At 38.0% G+C, this 20,267-nt stretch overlaps 1 protein-coding gene and 1 pseudogene across 10 annotated transcripts in view; one reads left to right on the plus strand and one right to left on the minus strand.

The window, feature by feature from the left end:
* Window positions 1-649: 649 nt before the first annotated feature.
* LOC148303660 (TAR DNA-binding protein 43 pseudogene) lies at window positions 650-3,331 on the plus strand (annotated as a pseudogene). The gene has a single exon (XR_015838442.1). The product of XR_015838442.1 is annotated as a TAR DNA-binding protein 43 pseudogene (transcript).
* Window positions 3,332-6,226: 2,895 nt separating this feature from the next.
* Window positions 6,227-20,267, minus strand: part of hyd (E3 ubiquitin-protein ligase hyd) — a 68,800-nt gene continuing 54,759 nt past the window's right edge. For 8 of the 9 annotated variants that reach the window (XM_088269598.1, XM_088269596.1, XM_088269595.1 and 5 more), the window contains 11 exons: window positions 20,011-20,230; window positions 19,278-19,466; window positions 18,108-18,349; window positions 16,025-16,187; window positions 14,725-14,887; window positions 13,795-13,993; window positions 12,780-12,986; window positions 11,888-12,035; window positions 10,316-10,546; window positions 8,996-9,208; window positions 6,227-8,259 (listed from right to left, as the gene is read on the minus strand). In XM_088269598.1, the coding sequence (XP_088125724.1) occupies window positions 8,996-9,208; window positions 10,316-10,546; window positions 11,888-12,035; window positions 12,780-12,986; window positions 13,795-13,993; window positions 14,725-14,887; window positions 16,025-16,187; window positions 18,108-18,349; window positions 19,278-19,466; window positions 20,011-20,230 (1,975 nt within the window). In that variant the 3' untranslated portion in view covers window positions 6,227-8,259. The remainder of the gene's footprint in view (window positions 8,260-8,995; window positions 9,209-10,315; window positions 10,547-11,887; window positions 12,036-12,779; window positions 12,987-13,794; window positions 13,994-14,724; window positions 14,888-16,024; window positions 16,188-18,107; window positions 18,350-19,277; window positions 19,467-20,010; window positions 20,231-20,267) is intronic. The other variant, XM_088269593.1, reaches the window with a different exon arrangement.

Here is a 20,267-nt window from a genome sequence, read left to right on the forward strand (position 1 = left end):
AGATTATTTCACATTCAAAGAATGCATTGAAGTTGGCACCTGATATCAACATTTGACTCTTTGAATATAAATGTATTAAAACAGAGTATTTTGATTCGAATAAAAAACTTTAATTTTCATTTGCAAAAATAAAAGTTTATTTTGTTTTGATTCTCAACTGATAACGTGTCAGTGAGTATTGATTTTTAAAATCTCATTAAAAAGCTTTTCGTGGTTGTACTTATGCCAGATGCATACCGTGCGAGCCCGTCAAATGACGGCTATCAGATCTATCCAGTATTGACATTACATCACCACCTCTAATATCTCAATTTTATTAACCTCCCTTTACTAACTTCAATATAAATATAATTGTAAATTTCTTCAAATTAATTGTATAAATTTGTAAAGGTGTATTCTATATATATGTAAGAGAACTCATTCATCAAACTAGCATTTCTAATAAAACTCACCCCACTTAGAGGAATACTAATATTTTAAAAATAAACGTAAAAAAGTATGAATAAAAAATAACTTGACACTGTCCAGAACAGTCAGAAATTTTCAATTCTAGGGAGAAAAGCCATAAAAAAATATGAACAATAATTGTCTATTATCTTTCGTCTATTTAACATGACTGATCTTTGATATAGAAATATAATCTTTGAATTAGAACTGTCATTTGTGTCATCTGATCATTTTTGGGTTATCTACATGTTTTTTGATATTAAAAAAAATATATTGTAATCGAGGCGGCGCGTCTTTTTCACCAAATGAAAATAAAAGTTTGCCTTGCACATGCTGCAAGAATAACATTTTAGTTACTGTTATTACTTATTGCATACTTGCAATGACTATTGAATATTTACAAGTGGCGGAGGAAGAGAACGAGCAGCCTATCGAGCTGCCGCTGGAAAAAGATGGAAGTATGCTTTTAACAACCGTAAAAGGAGTATTTCCCGGAGCCTGCGGAATGAAGTTTCGCAATCCCGAGACCAACTCGTTAAGAGGGATCCGTCTCAGCGACGGCTGCCTCCATCCGCCGACCGACGGCTGGAAGGCCGACGCCGTGTATATTTGTGTTTTTCCCTTAAAGCGAAAAATGGACGAAGAGCAAATGGAGGGACGAGGGTCGGCCAAAACGAAGCGTTTAGAAAAGAAGTTAGCGTGTACGGATCTCATCTGTTTGGGTCTCCCTTGGAAGAGTACGGAAGAGTCGGTAAAAAAATACTTCGAGCAGTTTGGAGAAGTCGTCATGATGCAGCTGAAGAGAGACGCCGCGGGGAAGTTTAAAGGGTTCGGATTCATTCGTTTCGACAGTTATGCTGCTCAGATGCGCGCTCTGGGCAGGAGGCATAACATGGACGGGCGTTGGGTGGACGTCTGCATTCCTAACTCCAAGGGAGGCGTAGTTCCGCAGGTGTCGTCCAAGGTGTTTGTGGGTCGCTGCACGGAGGAAATAACCGCAGAGGACCTCAGAACTTACTTCTCGGAGTTCGGGGAAGTGATCGACGTGTTTGTGCCTCGGCCCTTCAGGGCTTTCGCCTTTGTTACATTTTTAGATCCCGAGGTGGCGCAGAACTTGTGCGGGGAGGATCACGTCATCAAGGGGGCCTCGGTCTTTTTGTCCACCGCCGAGCCCAAGGACCGGAACCGCTACAAGGGAGGGCCCCCGGGCGGTCCCGATGGATGCCCTCCCCATTGGAACAACAACAACTTGGATTCCCTCAATATGCAGAACTTGGGAATTCATCCTAATAATATGACGGAAACTAATGTGACGGTTCCGATGCGTTTAGTAGCCGCGGCTCTGAATGCGGAGCTCATGGGGGGCGGCGGACGGGGCCGTTCCAGGGGCGGAGGCCGCGGGCACAAGAACTGGCCGGGACACGGCCCCTGGCAGAACTACAACTCCAGGCACTACTCCTCTATGTCGTAAAACTTGTAGGATGGTACTTGACGTAAGTTTTCTTTATTTTTTTCCCATACAAACGCAAAAAGTAAATTTGTGCCTGTCTAAAATAAAACTAATAGGCTGGAAAAGTGATGACATAATGTTACATCCGTGGCGATGCATCGGGTTTACATAATATAAATATGGTAGATTTGCCTCTCACTCTACTCTCCTAGAACTGCTCATTTGTGTCAAATATTTTATAAAACATTAAAAACTGTACATATTTTACACATTGAATGCCTAAAGTTAAAATTAAGATAGTATACTCCCATTTCATTGCTTTTCCAGTAATATTCCTTGCTCCGTTATTTTCATTGTCTGAAACTAATCTAATGTTTGATAAAAATAAGATTAAATTTAGTTTGTATTGGTACTAACAAAGAGTGATTTTTCACTTTTGGTAACATATCCTTAAATTCTCTAATTTAACATCTTTATTATGAAGTTTTATTGCTGATAAAAGTGTATATATTATGAAGTAGAAGAGTCTGCCTCGTGTGATTAGTTAGTAGATAATTCTGGTCATTGAATGGAATTCAAATTGAACTTGGGATAAACATTTTTATTTTAAAAAGAATATTGAATAATGAAATTAAATAATTTACTTGTAATTCAGAAATATGGTAAATTATGGGTATTTTGAACGATGACGTTCTTTAATTTTCTGGTACCTAAAGGATTACTTACTTAAATCGTCGGCTTAATCCATACAGTGGATAGAACTCCATCTGAGCTTCCTTTAGTAAAAACATAAAATTTCACCATCAACTGAAATTTGTCAATACATAACAAGAATATACTTTGTTATGTTCTGTGTTATGCAATATTAATAAAGTACATTTCTGGAATTCATAAATCCGTTTGATGGTTATATTATGATTTTTTTACTCTCTTTAATGAGTGGACCCGGATGGAGTTAGCTATTTAACAGATCAAATTGATATTGTATGTCAAAATATAACATACATAATTGATTTGACCTATTTCACAAGTAAATATTTCTAAAAATTTCTAAAGTTATGAATATATATCAGTCTATGAATATATTTTACAACCCGATAGAGTATGAGTAAGATACCGTTCAATATGTTTAAAGATATTTTATTACATAATTTTTTTTAAATCGTGTTAAAACGAGATTCGCACAAATTTTTATAGGATTATATAAAGATCTGCTTTATATTGGAGGATGATTTTGTTTATTGTAATGTTATAGCTTACATGAAACAAACGGAATATGAAAGTTTTCACATACTGCCTGTGTACGAAGGTGGAGATGTTTGTGTTTAATTTTTAAAATTGTTAATTGATATGTTAAGAAAATGTGATGACTGTATGCTGTCTAGACCAAAGTGTTCGCTTACTAATAAAGTCGAATGTGTTTCGAGTACTGAATGTGTGGTTTTATTTCTTTGAACAAAATAATGTTGATATGCTCAAAAGAGAATATATTGCAATATAAATCGAACCATGGAATGTTTTTATTTTTTTTAAACTCATAGATGTTTTATTAACATTTTTAATTAATGTTTTACTTAGAAAATACCACTATTTTATAAAATGTAGATTTTAAGAAATAGTGGTATTTACTAAGTAAAACATTAATTAAAATGGATAGATTTTACCACAAAGTGACTGCCGAATCAATTAATGAAAGTTTTATTAACATTTTAAGGAAACACTTGCCAAACTTTAGGACTTTACGGATCATTCAATTCATAATTTTAAATCCTATGTGCAATTAACAGGATGTTTTCAGTCCAATAAATATATTTTTTTATAAAGTTATATCTTTAAAAACTGTTTTGAAATATTGTTATGTTTTTATTATTGAGGTGCTACATTAATTTACAATGAAAATAAAGGTAAATAATAATATTAGATAATTAATATAGCACTAATTCTGTAAAACCAGAAAATGTTGGCCTCCGTGGTGTAATGGTTAGCGTGTTTAGCTACCGTGCTGGAGGTCCCAGGTTCGATTCCCACGAGGGGTGAAAATAAATATTAGTGATTTTACACTCTAATATTTATTTAATATTACCCTAGACTCGTCCCTAAAGCGCCTTCATCTGAAGAGTGATCACCTTGCCTTCATCTGTTAATGATCAAGATAAGACTGTCAATACAATACCTATAGGATAGTTGTCTATCTTCAAAAGGCTCATTTATGTACATTAACTTATACTTAAGCAAGCTAGTACGTGTACGGGAATACGACCCCAAGTGCCTCAGCTGCTTTCCTCCTAGATACTATCCCTACTCTATATTATTTTTTGTGTAGCAGTAATGTCCTATGCTTTGAGCTCCTCCATTTGTATATATTCCACTCCTATACTCAAGAATCTGAAGCGCAGAATGGATCATCTTGCTTGCCTTCATATAATTAAGGATCAAGGCAATACCATATCAACTGATGCGGTGCCTTGTACATCATGTGGGTGCGTATGGAACAAAGCCGATATAAAAGGTAAAACTTTTTTTTCTGATGTGTGATATTATACTGTCCCATTACTCACGCAGTACATGTATTTTTTTTTTCATTTCTTTCCATTTTGTCCTTTAGCAATTGAAATTTCCACTGACATTATGAATATTAAAAAAGCATTTTCCAGATTTGTGATTTTTATTTTTCCTCTCTTTATTTACTCGATCAAAAAAAGGCTAAAGGTAAATAAAATTATATAATATAATAAAACCCTTATCCGCACCCCAAGAAAGGTGATCAGCCCTCCGCTTCAAGTACCAGTCCAGGGTAATATTGAATAAATATTACAGTGAAAAAAAAAAAAAATCACTCATATTTATTCTTACACCCCCTGGGGATCGAACCCGGGTCCTCCAGAACGGTAGTCGAACGTGCTGACCATTACACTACGGAGGCGGACAAATAAAATTATAGCAGCCTATTGCTTATCCTGGTGGTTGCTCAGGGTTGTCCAATAATCCCCGAGTTGCCGTCACTGTCGAATCTGATGACAGTGATTTTAGTGTCGATTCTGATGATTTTTAATTTTTATAAATCATTGTGTGTGTATGTATACTTTTAAAATTAAACTATCATAAACAATTACATTTGACATAGAATTTAGTTTTCATATTATCCATGACAAATTTTGTGACAACCCTGCACCATGAACAATGAATTTTATTATTATGGATAAATGACTGTACGACTAGCGCGCTTTTCATTTATTTGGTTTTATAAATATGTAAATGTTATTACACTTTCAATAACGATATGTTTGGAAGGTTTTATTTTTGTCGTAAAATTCGCGGCGTGCTGGGTACCGCCATACATGTACCTGCCGGCAGTTAAAAGGTTAATACTCAATATTTTTAAAAAGTTGGTTGTTTACTTTTCAATATGATTAAACTAGAATCATACAAGTACAATCAAATAGTCTCGGAATGTGGTTGAGTTGGCAGTATGCACATACCAAAAAACTTTTGAGTGCAAAGGGTTAATAAATTGAATATAATATTGGAAGTACACAGAGTGCCGCTGCTTGCTTAGCCTGCGGTAAAGGTAATTGATTATTGATAAGTTTAGCTTGTTATAGAGATGAGTATTTTTGTGATTGTATTAAATCATCAACATTATGGACCAGTAAATTTTTTTCTAAATCCAGGTAACATTTTACGTAGTTGATTTTTTTCTTAAAACACCATTTTTGCATTGAAAAAATAAGTTTTTCTTTGAAATAATGATATGCTTTTGAAAAGAAAAGAGTAATGGAAAGGTAAGGAGTCTTACAAAAATATGTTTTTTTTAAATATTATATGTATATATATTAAAAAATATATATATTATATAAGGCCGGAAGGCCTCTGACGACCATTCACCGACTATACTCAGTGGAACTTCGAGACGCCGGACTGCCCTGGGAGGAAACCAAGGAGATGGCGCGTGACAGAGTGACTTGGAGACGTTTCGTGTTGGCCATATGCCTGGGATGCTCCACCTAGGGAGCGAACATGGGCATGGAAAGAAGAATATATTATTTTATATATATATATATATATATATATATATATATATATATATATATATATATATATATATATATATATATATATTCTAAAAAACAAAAGAATATCCACTACACATTTTTTTTTTAACTGGGCGTGGACAGACATGTTACCTCTCAGTCGGTCGGCTGCTGATTGAATTCTGTGTTTGCGAGTAAGGCCTTAAATAATTAAGAAATTTGTGCAACTAGCATTTTGTAAGGAGCTGGGATTTTGTAGGAGGCTTAAATTGGGTGATTTGTAAATGAAAACAAGTGGAATGATACAATGTTTTAATAATAATATATATCTAATCATATACATCTTATTACCTTAATGCTAACTAACAAATAAAAAGACTGCCAATAGTGATATAGGCATGGGTGGCAAGGAAGCGTCTTGCAAAGGAAAGGAGTATAAAGAAAGGTCCCGTTACATTCTGGCCAGAAACCAAATACTAATTCCAACTTCCACTGTGCGACATTATATAACGGGAAATATTTTACAAGATTACTAACTTTAAAATCCAACAAAAATAACTAAATCTTCTCGCCAAAATATAACGGTTTCTGCGGCCACCATCGGAAAGTGTTCATCACCGATTAGCGACTGGCTCAAAGGGGTAGTGAAAAGCGGCATAAAAACTGTCAACATATTTATAAAGTTATGACCGAAGTTGCTAATATGATGTTATCGCAAAGTTCTACAAAATATCTCCGTCATATAGTACGCAGCTCTAGATCGGTTACAGTAACGGCAGTTACTGGCGACGGTCAGGTAGGCGTCAAGTAGGCGGTATAGTGTGGCAGCCTCGGTGAACTTAGTCTAGTAACATGTACAGGAGTAACCCGAGGCGGAAATAAATTAATTATCATTGTCCATTGTTGATGCTCTAGCATATGTAAATGTCACACTAAAACCTAATTTATGCATTATTCTCCGCACGGGATGTCAGCGTCACTTTTCAGCTGATTATTCCAATTTAAAATTACATCTGGGGCCACTTCCAAATGGGCATAACGAGGCGATCGGAGCTCCGGAATCGGATGACCGCCGGAAATGCAAATAAATAAATAACGGTCTTAACAGTGTACATAATATTATTACTCGCGATGCCAATTTGGAAACGGCCGCTTCTCACACACCACGTACTTAGATCATCTAATACAATTTATAATTGCGTGTTTAATAAAGATAATATTTATAAACTTTTAAAAATTTATATCTTATTTTCATACATAAAACATACTTAAAAAACTGCTTCGTAGTCACCATCGACCGAAACAAAGTAATAAAGTTATTTAAAAAAAAAAACCAAGAAAAATTAAAACACATATTCAGACTTAGAACAAAAAAGAAATATTGAAAGGAGAAAAAATGTGGTAATTTTTACAATTGTAGCAACACTGGATCCTAGTTTGTATAAATCGACGCGTCTCACTATGTGTATTAGGGGCCAATAGACAAGTGACATATTGCTTTCAACAATACCGAGACGTTTAACAAACAGGAAGTTATGCAGTAATCACAATTTGCCTTTAAAATTAATTCAATTTAAAAGATAACCTCTCTCGTAGATTCAATCGTATCAATACATATCACTTTCAGAGTTAAATCACACGACATTAATCCTAAAGTAATCATCGCTGAAATATGTTACAGTGAAGTTCTTCAGAAATGTAGAAATTCAAGTCAAACAATAAAGAGAAAACATACCTGACTAGCGCGACGGGCTGCGAGGAAAACTCGCGGGCTATTGCGCAACTATCCTAACTAATCAGTCCTCCGATCATACCATCTTCAGTCCATACAAGAGTCCGCTGATGCTGAGTACGTCTCATTCTTATAGGAAATCAGATATTATCATCCATTACTAACGCATCCCTCCTTTACGTATATAAATAAGCTTTCTACAAGACGCGCTCTGAGAGGGTGGCAGAGTATCGGGAGCGGCGTCGGATGTTAGCGATGTGAACACACACCGAACGCTAGATTTATATTTGCTTTCTATTCTCCAGTGTTGCCGTAACGATAAATGAGACAATCAATTTAATCGAGTCATTTGCAAAAATTGTCATCGCAGCACACTAAAAATAAAAAACAAACTTATAGGAGAATCCCTTAAGTGATTTGGAGTTTATTTCTGTTACACTTAGCGAGAGGGGGTTCACTGTAAGCGTTCAATGTACAAATGTTTCACTTGCGTGACACCTCACTAATTATTGTTGTGAGTTTTTCTCGGGTGAGACTTCACCGTCGGGGAGCTGTCCCTTCCCACCGCGCCCCGGGAAGTCTCCGCAACATCAACCCATCTGCAACAAAATCAAACTATTCACAACGGGATAAGCCAACTTCATACTTCTCTCTAGTTTACCATTGAAACTATGATTGAACCTTGCTGTAGGCCAATAGAGACTGATTAATTAAATGATTTAAAATGTTGAAATATAAATGAATATTCGCGATTATATACTGCTTTCTCACAAATGCCATGTATTTTCCTCAAACGTTCTAGCAGAATACTGTGGTCTACAGTATTAAGAGCGGCATGAATTACATTCGGTCAATCTTATAGTCTCGTGCACAATAAATAAAAATTGTCAAAGGTCCAAATTATCCAAAACCAAAATGGGTTTTAAACAATTTTTAAAATGCACATGGCATAATATTTCAAAAACATTATCAGCATCTAAATGTCCATAAAAATATAAAGAAAAATATGTTATATAACTTTTCATTTTCATTCAAACCCTCATCCGCACCCGATGGATAGGGCACTGCATGAAGGAAAGGCGATCAGCTCTCCACTTCAGGTACCAGTCCAGGGTATATATTGAATACTGAATAAATATTTCAGTGAAAAAATCACTTATACTTATATGAACCTCCTGGGAATCAAACCTGGGACTTCCAGTATGGTAGCCAAGCGTGCTGACCTACGGAGTATATACTACGATGGATACTAAATTTGAACAGCTTTTTGCCTTCTACACCGAAGGCTGTTTCCTTGACAGAGCTCGAAGGGTAAGAGGAATGAGTGATGGGCACCTATACAAAGCCAAAGTTCTTGGCCTTGATGGCGAGCAGCAGCTTGTGGCGCAGCACGGCGCGGGAGCTGTAGAGTGGAACGTAGAGGCGGGAGATGCAGGTGTTGGCCGTGGGCAGGTGCGCATCGTCCGCAGGCCGGATGGTCACCGACGGCATCGGCTGGAAGCCCTCCTCCGAGGCGGGCAGCGCCGGGGAGCCCGTCCAGAAGTATACCTGCGCACCGACAATTCTCACATTCAAAAGACTGAGCATAAAACTGTTTCTTAACGTAGAGATGTACTACATTAACCCTTTCCGGTCCCCCAAAATAAAAATAAAAAAATCTAGGTAGACAGTTACATTCCAATTGAAAAAAAATCTTCGGTCCACTGCTCTACATACTGTTGTAATAGATACGAGTTACAAAAATGTAAACTTGGAATTCACATAAATAACACTAATGATGAAAAAATGTTGAATAACATCGGACATGGGACCTAAGAGGAAAAAATCGATGTCAAATTAGATTCGACATTGGACCAGTAAGGGTTAATAAGTAACTCTTTCATAAGCAATAAAAAAATTGCTCCACTAATAAAAATATGTAATGTATCTAAAATGCTAATCATATCCGGTCAGAGAAGCCACATATACCTGACACCCAAAGTATACAATGTTGCGGCACATTAACTAAAATTATAAATTTTTTTTTTCAAGTGGTTTCTTGATATGGGACGCAAGTTGAGTTGCCTAAAGTTGGTCACCCCACCTAAATAAAGTCAGCTAATCATATTATTATTGTTGCATACTTGTCAATTTATCACTGTACTTATTTTGATAACATTGCTTTATTTTATATTGTATGTTGTAATATATGTAATTTCAAAATAATATTTATTGTATTGTAAATGAACGTCTCACCACGGATTCTGCCTAGTGAGACGTTCATAAAATAAAATAAAAACATGTATTGTAAAAAGCAATAAACAAACAAATTTAAAGAATTGAAAAATAATAAAGGAAAGTATGTGCTACAATATTTTCTTCAAAACCCTTATCCGCACCTCAATGGTGCGTAGGGCACTGCATCAGATAAACGCAGTGTTTCTTGATCGTTAACACATGAAGGAAAGGTGATCAGCCCTCCGCTTCAGATACCAGTCCAGGGTAATATTGAATAAATATTAGAGTGAAAAAATCACATATTTTTATTTGACCCCCCCCCTGGGAATCGAACGTAGCCTAGCGTGCTGACCATTACACTACGGAGGCGGACACTACAATATTTAGCTACCCTAAACACTAATAATGGTATAATTATAATAATATAGTCATAGGCACCAGATCCTGTCGCTCGAGATGGGTCATCTTGTCCACGATGGCCCAGAGCCAGCGCTTGAAGCGGGCGAGGCGGTCGCCGGGCTGGCCCGACTCGTCGGTGAAGGAGGTGTAGGAGATGAGCACGGCCACGTTGATGTCTCCCGCGCCGTTCAGCAGCAGGCGCAGGTCCTCCGCCGTCAGCCCGTCCAGGGCGCCCTCGGGCAGCACGTCCAGCACGCCTTGCCGCATCGCCTGCCCAAACAAAGTGTTCATGAAACCATAAACATCCTTTCATCATTTTACTTTGTTTAGGAATATTCAATAAAAAAAATGAGCAAAACCATTCATAGATATACAGTTGAACATTGCTTTTTACACCAATAAATTAACCGCCCTACACATACGGGCCTACAGGTATATACACGGGTCTACCAAACAATAAAATGACTCGACTGCAATCAGTGTTAAACGCAGCAGCGAGACTAATTTTTGGAATTTCTAAATTCAGTCACATCACCCCACTACTTCACAATCTCCACTGGTTACGCTTTCCCGAAAGGGTTGAGTATAAACTCTGCCTACTCATGTATAAATCAATACACAATATGGCTCCAGAGTATCTTAAGGAGCTGTGTATTCCAGATGAATTGGTTGATAGACATCTCACGCTTCGATCGGCTACAACATCTGCAATGGGCAAAGTTATCTTACCAGCTCGCAACCAACGCACTAAATTTGGCGAGCGTGCCTTTGCTGTTGCAGGACCGACGGCGTGGAATGCTCTTCCACCAATGGTTAGAAATAGTGAGAGTGAGATGATCTTTAGAAAAAGACTAAAAACACATTTGTTTGCTAAATCATTTCCACCATAATATTTTCCCCAATTCATTCACCGTGAAGCGCCCTTGAGGTATTTTTTTACGAAAATGGCGCTATATAAGTTATCCAATTTTATTATTATTATTATTACAGGATACGCGTCTTTTTTTCCGCACCATTGCGCTAACCCTGTGCCAAAAGTATTGAATGAGAGACAGAGAGAGGGAACACGCAATGATGTGAAAAAGTACATCAGTTCCGTCCTAAAAGCACCTATTATGGCAAAAATAAATCAGGTAGAATACAACAAACATTGTTTTCATGATTCTGTAGAAAAAAAGATGATTTTTTTTCTACAGAATTATCTCAGAAAATAACCCGAGAGTAGGGTGGTTATAATCCATTTCCAAAATTTTCACCCCAGTTTTATGCAAAATATTTATAACTGACTAAATATGAGTTCGCTCTTAATACATTTCGGACGGGTATTTTTTACGCCTGCGGACCGCTGGCGACAGGATCTGATAATTATGTACACATAGTTAAGACAAAGATATCGGTATACAATATTCATGTAAAAACATGGGATACTTCCTTCTTTTCTGCCTTAGAAATGAGGCCGGCGCAGAAGGTAAAAATACCCTTCCCATCCTTAAGCATCAATTGACCGAACGGGTAGAAATACCCTTCCCGTCTGAAGTGTTTGAAGTCAACCTGACTTCAAACACTTCAGACGGGAGTTAGTTAGTTAGTTGTTGCAGAAGCGGTACATACCTCGAGGGCTTTTTCTTGAGCGCGCACCATTCTGTAGTGGGCATATTTCCTAACATAGTCGTACACATTCACAGCCGTCACCTCCAGGTCCCTTCCTCCGCTCACCAGCTCCACGCAGCCTCCCCCTTCCTCGGGACACACCTCCAAACTGCAAACACAAATGAAAGAATGCATTCAGGCTAACGCACAAGCAGAAATGAAATATTTTGTCTTTAACGATCACGTTTTACTGACCCCTACACACTCATCGATCCGATGCAGTGTTAATTTGATCATACCAAATGAAGCTAGGGAGATTAGTTCTGCGCTTCAGGTAGTAGATCAATATTTTAGTGAATAAAAAAACACTCACATCCGGGAAACCAAACACGTTAATAACTAAATTACAGAGAATGTTTTGGTATTATCAATAAATGGCTAGTTTTTCATATTCTATATTGATTATATACTTTCATATAATGGACAATCAAGTTAATACTGCAATGATTCAATACAGTGTCCTACGCAGCATTGAGCTGACAATGGTAAAAAAAAAAGATGTAAAAACTATCGAATTTTACAAAAGGGGTTCCTCTCCATCTTAGTCCTCATTACTGAGGGTTGTGACTCTTGTCGAACGAATGACTCTTCTCCAGTTATCCCTTGACTGCGCTGCACGTAGCACTCCAACCATCGAGGTGCCTGCTGCTACTTTAACTAGATCGGTCCATAGTGTGGGGAATCTTCCTCTCACTCTCTTCCCCTCTAGGCTACTGATCACAACCTGTCGTTCCAGGCTATCCTCATGTCCAAAGAACTGAAGGATCCATCGTGTACAGACACTGGCCAGAGTCAAGCCAAAAGGGGGTAAGAAATTACATTTTGGACTGAAGGAAATGGAGTGTATGTTCACCTGAAATTGAGATCTAGTTCCTGGAAGTAGGCATGAGCATCTGGCTTCTCGGCGTCCAGCACGAGCTGGCGGAGGCTCTCGTACACCACGGGGTCGAAGAAGGCCATGTCGTGGAAGCGCACGGGTCGCCCCAGCACCAGCTTCAGAACGTGGCGGTTCAGGAACATGGGACACAGCTCGTTCTGCAGCAGGCACAGCCCTATCACCCTGCAATGCACAACATGTATCACACTCATTACCTGACTTCGTATTGCTCATCTACACTCATGGTGCATTCAAAATTTCCAAAACATTTAGAAGAAATTGTCCCAAAACGACTCTGTAACTGATGAAATACTTTTATGCACTTTAAAAACTCCACCTAGGCACAAATTTCAGACAAAAAATTAAAAATTTATTTGAATTACTGATTTCATTCACTACTTGTTTTCGTACTAATAAAAAAAATACAAATTTATATATGGAAAAAAGGTGAAAAAAAAAGTTATATTTTTTAAATAAGCTAATTGGAATTCTGGTCGCTTTACATTGTTTTTGGGAAACGCTTAAAAGCATCTTTTACATACTGTTGGTAGAGAGTGAAAGACGCTTATAAGCATTCTACTTGCTTACTATTGGTAGAGAGCGAGAGACGCCAAAAAACATTGCATAGATCGGATTTGGGCTTGCATTTTTTTTTAAGGAATAACCTGCTAAGCCTCTTTTTAGAGTCTTGTCTGCAGGTAGGATAGTAAGGATAGGGAAGATAAATGTAAAAACCCATCCAGACATCCAACATCCAGACCATTTGAAAATAAATATTTCTTGAATTTATTTTGCAACTTGGGAATCGAACCCACAACGCCAGTTTTGCAGTCGAGCGTCTACCCAACTAAGCAACAGCTCCTGTCTACTAGTTACTTGTAATTAGTATACAACTGGCGGAAATTTAACCCATGATTCCAGTATCGCAGTCGAGCGTCTACCCTACTATGCAACGGCGCCTGTAATTTACAAAAACACCCTTGTATCTTACCTGCCGACGTTCCTAAAGGCGTTGATCCTCTCGGCGGTGGGCGCGCCCTGGCGCGGGCTGTAGTAGCCGCGCTTGCCGGGCGCGTAGAACAGCGGCGCGGCCTCGTCGCCGGGTGGCGGCGGTGGCGCAGCGCTGCTCTCCTCCTTGCGGACGCCCGACGGCCCCGCTCCGCGTTCCGACAACGTGAACACGTCCAGATCTGTGACATATAACACAAGGCGAATGATTAAGGATCGGATTTAGTTCTAACTTAACCCGAAACACATTTCTCGCTCTTTTTATTATTTTTATGAATTTAATATAGTTCAGTTTTTTTTTATAATTTAATTAATTTTCTAGATATTTCTACTTCACAATCTTAAAATAAATTATGCTATTCTTTCCAATAAAGAGACTAAGTTCTTTATTGTGCTTGGAGTGGAACTTTAAAAAATGGGTTGTTTTTCTCTTCGATTAACATGTATATAATTCATTTTACATAATTATTTATGAGCAATTTAATACCTTTAATTTTTTAATATCTGTAGGAAAGTATCATTATATATAATGTTAAATCCAGACTTACAGAACGTACAAAAATAAATCTTTTTTAGCGCATGTGACTTCTCATTTATTTAGATAAGTAGAAGGTTTAGCGCATGTGTCAAATAAAAAAAGTAGTATTTCACTTTTTCAATATTTTGACGAATTATCACGAATCTGACATCATTTGTAAAATTTTAAAGTATGTACAATCTTTACACTCATCGAATTTATACAAATCATGAAATAATGCTTTCATAATACAGAAAAAAAGGCGCTTAAAAATGGAATTCTTGTAATCAAATGCAAATAGAGAAATAAAAAAAAGTCTAGCATAATATCATTTTTGTTCTCAATTAGTTTGATATTTTGGATTAGATTGTATGCATGCATGTGTGGGTCACTCACCTAAGATAGCATCGGATGGGTGCATGACGATGAGGTCCATGGCCTCGCGCACCTTCTGGCGGAGCGCGTCCTCCGAGGCCAGCAGCATGAGCAGTTGCGCCGGAGACAGCTCCAGCAGCATGCCCGTGATCTTACCCGCAAATGTGGGGTGGATCATGTGGACCTGCACATCAATAACAACATAAATATCATCCATTTCACATTTCGCTTACTCCTTTCAATATCATATACCAAAAAAACTTGATTTTTCAGGAAATCGTTGTTAAAGTTTAAGAATACAATAAAATGTATTAAAAATAAATATCAAGTACTTATTGAACTTTTTACTGTGCAACAGATCTTTTTAGGTAAAACCTGAAGGTTTTTTCTCCATTTGAAAAGCATTTCGTATATTTAAAAAAAAAAAATTAAACAATACCTTTTCTTCAAAATGCAAAAATTTTACTTTTTGCCCTGTGGCGGGTAAATATTAAGTTAAAAATATGCCGCTTTTGCTGGGATATAGTACATTTTCTGGGCATTCCGAAAACATGCACAACTGAAAATTGCCAATTTTTGATAAATGACGTTGTTGAAAGGAGTGAGCGATTTGATACCTACTTACTTATGTCCGACTGTAATAATAACCAATGGCAAGTCTGGAGAGCTAAAAAGCCTCAATCGCTGCCCTTAATCCATTGCACCACTAATAAAGATGACATAATGTGTTCACACGCTATTTAATTTTGACACATGTTTTTACTACAATAACAAAACTAAATCACACACAAAATAAAAATGGTAAAACATAAAAGCATAATTTTGTCTGTTTTTTCGTAAGCTTGATCATTATGATTCATCCCCAGGTAGTTTTGGAAGAGTATGTTCGGTTCAGAGTTGTGAAAGTTATTGTCATTCAGTTTTATAATGTAAAAAAAATCACTTCAAAGACAAACCAGCGAATCGCTGGTTTTGTGAGTCAGTGACAAATCGACCTGGGCCGGCAATTGCCCGGATTTGTGTTGCAATCAATGGGTTAAGGATAATATTCGACAGGAATGTGAAAAGTTATCACCAGAAATCTTGAGTCATGGAAAATGAGATAAAACGGGCACAAATGTGTATCAACACTGGCGGCAGCCACTTGACGGATATTATTTCCACTTAAATATGTCCAAATAAAGATTTCCATAATTTAATTTTTATTCTTTTTTTTATATTTAGTATAAAAGTTACTCAAAAACAAAATTGGATGACTAATTTTGTAAAAAATATAAGCGAAAAAGAATAAGCGAAAAAGAATGGCCGAGTGGGTTTTTACCTTTGGGTAGAGCCGTTCTCCCAGCTGGGACTGATGCAGGGTGAGGTGCTCGTTGTTGTGGAGCGGCGCGGGCGGCTGGGGAGCCCCCCCGGGGCCCGGCTCCCCGCCCAGCGACAGGGGGGACCCGGGCGAGTAGGGCCGCGCATCCACTGACAAACTCCGCCTGAAAAATTTCCACATTACTTTACTGGTTTCATCCTACGTTCATAAGGAATTCATCGAGTAGAAGTTTGGAAAAAACATATTATATCTGCACTTTACATAGATAAATTAACTGCCATTTAAAAAAAAAAACTAAATTGTATTATGTGTTTAAAAAGGGTTTAAAAATGTAAAAATGAAGAATGAAAAGAGTCTGAACGAATTTTAAAAGAAATGCTATGTTTATTGTAAGAAGATGTAAATATGTTCAATGTCAAATTAAATGTAAATATAAGTTTGTATTAAATGTAATATAGGGTCCGCCAAATAACTTTTTTTTTTTGAAAACAGGGCGCAAAACATCGAGTGTAGCTTCGGCTGTGTGGCACGTAGCGCCGTCCTGTTGAAACCAAATGTTGCCAATATCCTCCTCTTCAATTTTTGTGAACAAAAATCCGTTCAACATGGCCCGATAACGATCGCCATTGACTGTAACGGCCACTCCTTGCTCATTTTCAAAGAAAAATGGCCCAATTATGCCTCTGGACCAAAATCCGCACCAAACAGTGACTCGTTTTGGGTGTACCGGCTTTTCAATGTATGCGTGCGGGTTTTCTGTGCCCCAAATACGACAATTTTGCTTGTTTACATACCCGCCAAGATCAAAATGAGCTTCATCCGAAAAGATGATTTTTTTGGCAAAATCGGCATCTTCTGTAAGTCGATCGCAGGCCCACTCAGCGAAGCGAAAACGCATTGGATGGTCAGTTGGCTTCAACTCCTGAACCAATTGGACTTTGTATGGCGTCATACCAAGGTCTTTATGCAAAATTCGTCTCAATGATGTCTCCGAAATGTTCAATTGTTGAGAACGACGGTGAATTGATGTTGATGGCGCTTCACGCACACTTTCTGCCACAACATCGATATTCTCGGGTGTACGCACTGTTTTTGGCTTTTCACGCTTTGGTTTATCGATGAGGATGCCAGTTTCTTTCACTTTTTTCACAAGATAACGAACATACGGAGCTGACGGTGCTTCTCTTCTTCCAAAAACCGTACGCAATTTTCGCACACATTCTGCAACATTACCATGATTTTCAAAGTAATGTCGCAATATTTCCCAGCGTTGTTCAAGCGTATACACAACCATATTCGCTCAGCGGAAGGATAAAACTAATTATCTGTCAAATCAGACATGAGCTAAGTGTTACCATTCACGAAATAAGCACTAGTTGAAAAAAAAAACTTTAGATGGCGGACCCTATATAAGCTAACTAAAAAAAAAATTAACGCTCTCATTCCTTCAAGAAATGTCATCGGCATTGGTGTATATTACAATACATTTATTCACTTTTTTATATTTATGAGAATACGATTTCACCTGTCCAGGAGTATGTTTCTTAACCCTTACTGGTTCAATGTCAAATCTCATTAGACATCGATTTTTTGCTCTTAGGTCCCATGCAGATGTTATTCGACATTTTTTCATCATTAGTATTATTTATTCAAATTCCAAGCTTACATTTTTGTCACTCGTACCTGTTACAACAGTATGTGAAGCAGAGGACAAAATACTTTTTTCCAATTGGAATGTAACAGTCTACCTAAATTTTTTTTTAATTTTGGGGGACCGGAAAGGGAAATTTACACCAGTATCATTTTTACTGGTGTAAATATTTTTTTTATTTAAGAAAATATGTTGCTTATAGCGTCAACTATGATGTATAAAAAAAATAGCAAATATAACTCACTCCCCCAGATACAGTTTTGTCTGCGGAAACTCACTCCCAGACAGGTTAACACGCCGAATACTTTTACAATGACAGATATAATCAAGATAGGTTTTTTGACTTTTGTAGAAAAGAACCAATAAAAAAAACACCATATTTTTTCGAGAGATTTGTCTGTTATCCTTCTGTCTATTCCGTAATAATTTTACCTATCGGACCTTGCGGCGGTTCTGCCGATGGGGCGTGCGGCGACCCGGCGGGCGGCCTCCTTACCGCGCGCGCGGGCCCCGCCGCTCCCGGAGCCGCTGGAGCCCCCGGCGCCGTAACGCCCACCGCTGCCGCTCGCGCTGCCGCCCGGGGCGCCCGATGCGGGCCCCGCGCTGTTGCTGCCGCCGCTGCCGCTGCTACCGCTCGACTCCATCATGGGCAGCTTCTCATTGGCTAGGATGGCCTGGGAAGAACATCACACTCAATATAAATACCGAATATTTTTTGTTAGGTTATTTATCATGCTGTTTGTATTTATTAATGTTCAAAATCAAAAACATTTCACTGTACTCAGTTCTTGTTTGTTGTCCTTAACCTTTCCTTCCCGGTTATATGTATTTATTACAATTCGACTCAAATAACAAAATATCGATATAAAATATAATAGATATTATATTTTATAGAATTATGCTTTTGATAGAATTTTGAATTTTGGAATTCCTAATGGAACCCTATCACCCCTATCCTTATTGAAACCCAATAACTTGTACACTGTTTCTTTTATATATATGTTTAGTCATATAATAAACCCTGAAGAGAGCAACAGGTTGTTGCCAAAACTAGTTGGTTGTTAGTAAAAATGTGAGTGGACCAAAAAACACATTTTATTTCTCAAAATAATGTATCACTATGATCCACAAAGTTAATGCTTTCAATATTCAAAATACTTTAAAAAAAATGTATTGCCCTTGTGTAGCTTAGCTAGTGTAGCTTGTATTAACCAGCTTCATTGTTGGGTAATATATCCAAAATTAAACAAGGTTTATTAGATTTGAATTCTACATTAATTTATGTAGTATATGTTAATTCGTGACGCGTTTCGTCTTATTAAGACATTATCAAACGATCTTGTATTTGATAATGTCTTAATAAGACGAAACGCGTCACGTATTAACATATACATAGATAAATGTAGAATTCTAATCCAATAAACCTTGTTTAATTTTGGATTTATTACCCAACAGTTCAATATGAAATTCTACCAACTGTCTGCAAATAAACCAGCTTCATGTTTGTTTCATAGAATAATACTGTAGAGTTAGTGAAGCCTTGATCTGAAGTGCTCTGTCCGCACCAATTAGAATTAAGGACGGAAGGTTGCAATGACTCACCTCAGCTACGCTGGTGTAGAAGGACCTGGCCACGCCGGAGCCCTCGCCGGGCTCGTCCTTGAAGGTGACCTTGACCCGGTTTACAGCCAGAGGAGGCTGGGCGCCGTGCGCGCGCCTATTGTACCCGCTGTACGCCGAGTTCAACTCCGCAAAGGTCTGCGTCAGCAGCTTTGTACGCTCCCTTTCCATCTAAGGCAAGGGTGAAAGAAGACGTTTGTGAGACTTGGGGAACATCATTTAAATACTTTCATGAGACTTCATTTAAGTACTTGATGTACTTCTTCTTCTTCTTCTAATCCTTATCCGCACCCAATGTTGCATAGGGCACTGCATCATATAAACACAGTGTTATCTTGATTGTTAACACACGAAGGAAAGGTGATCAGCCCTCCGCTTCAGGTACCAGTCCAGGGTAGTATTGAATTAATATTAGAGCGAAAAATCAGTGTTTTTCACTGTATTATTAATTCAATATTACCCTCCCTGGGAATCAAACCTGGGACCACCAGTACGGTAGCCGAGCATACTGACCATTTAACTACTAAAGGCGGACTTTTTCAGTGTAATTTACAGTGTACTGTCAATGTAAATACAATAAAACCTTCATTTTTGAAATTGAAGGGATGAAAATATTTCCAATTAGCAAATCTTTTAATTTTTAATGCAATGTTTCAAAAGATATCCGCATTTTCTTTGACCATATAAGAAAAAGTTTTGTCAGCAGATAGAGTACCTTGTGAAGGGTGAGATCTCGCTGCTGGGCGTTCCTCAGCTTCTCCATGTCGCGCCGGAACTTGGCTTCCTTGATGGGGAAGCCGCCCAACTCGGCCACCACGGAGCCCGGCTCCAGCCCTACGTCCTCGGTGAACACGCGCCCAAACAGGTCGAAGGACAGGCGCCAGCGACCCAGCATCAGGTCGTGGGACACCCACTGACCCAGGGACGGTTGCGCCCTGAAACCACCCATTGTCATTTACCTTATATTATCGG

The sequence above is a fragment of the Brachycentrus maculatus genome, unplaced genomic scaffold (assembly GCF_059751285.1).
Source record: "Brachycentrus maculatus isolate JH-2025_06_01 unplaced genomic scaffold, ASM5975128v1 h1tg000358l, whole genome shotgun sequence".
Classification (NCBI taxonomy): domain Eukaryota; kingdom Metazoa; phylum Arthropoda; class Insecta; order Trichoptera; family Brachycentridae; genus Brachycentrus; species Brachycentrus maculatus.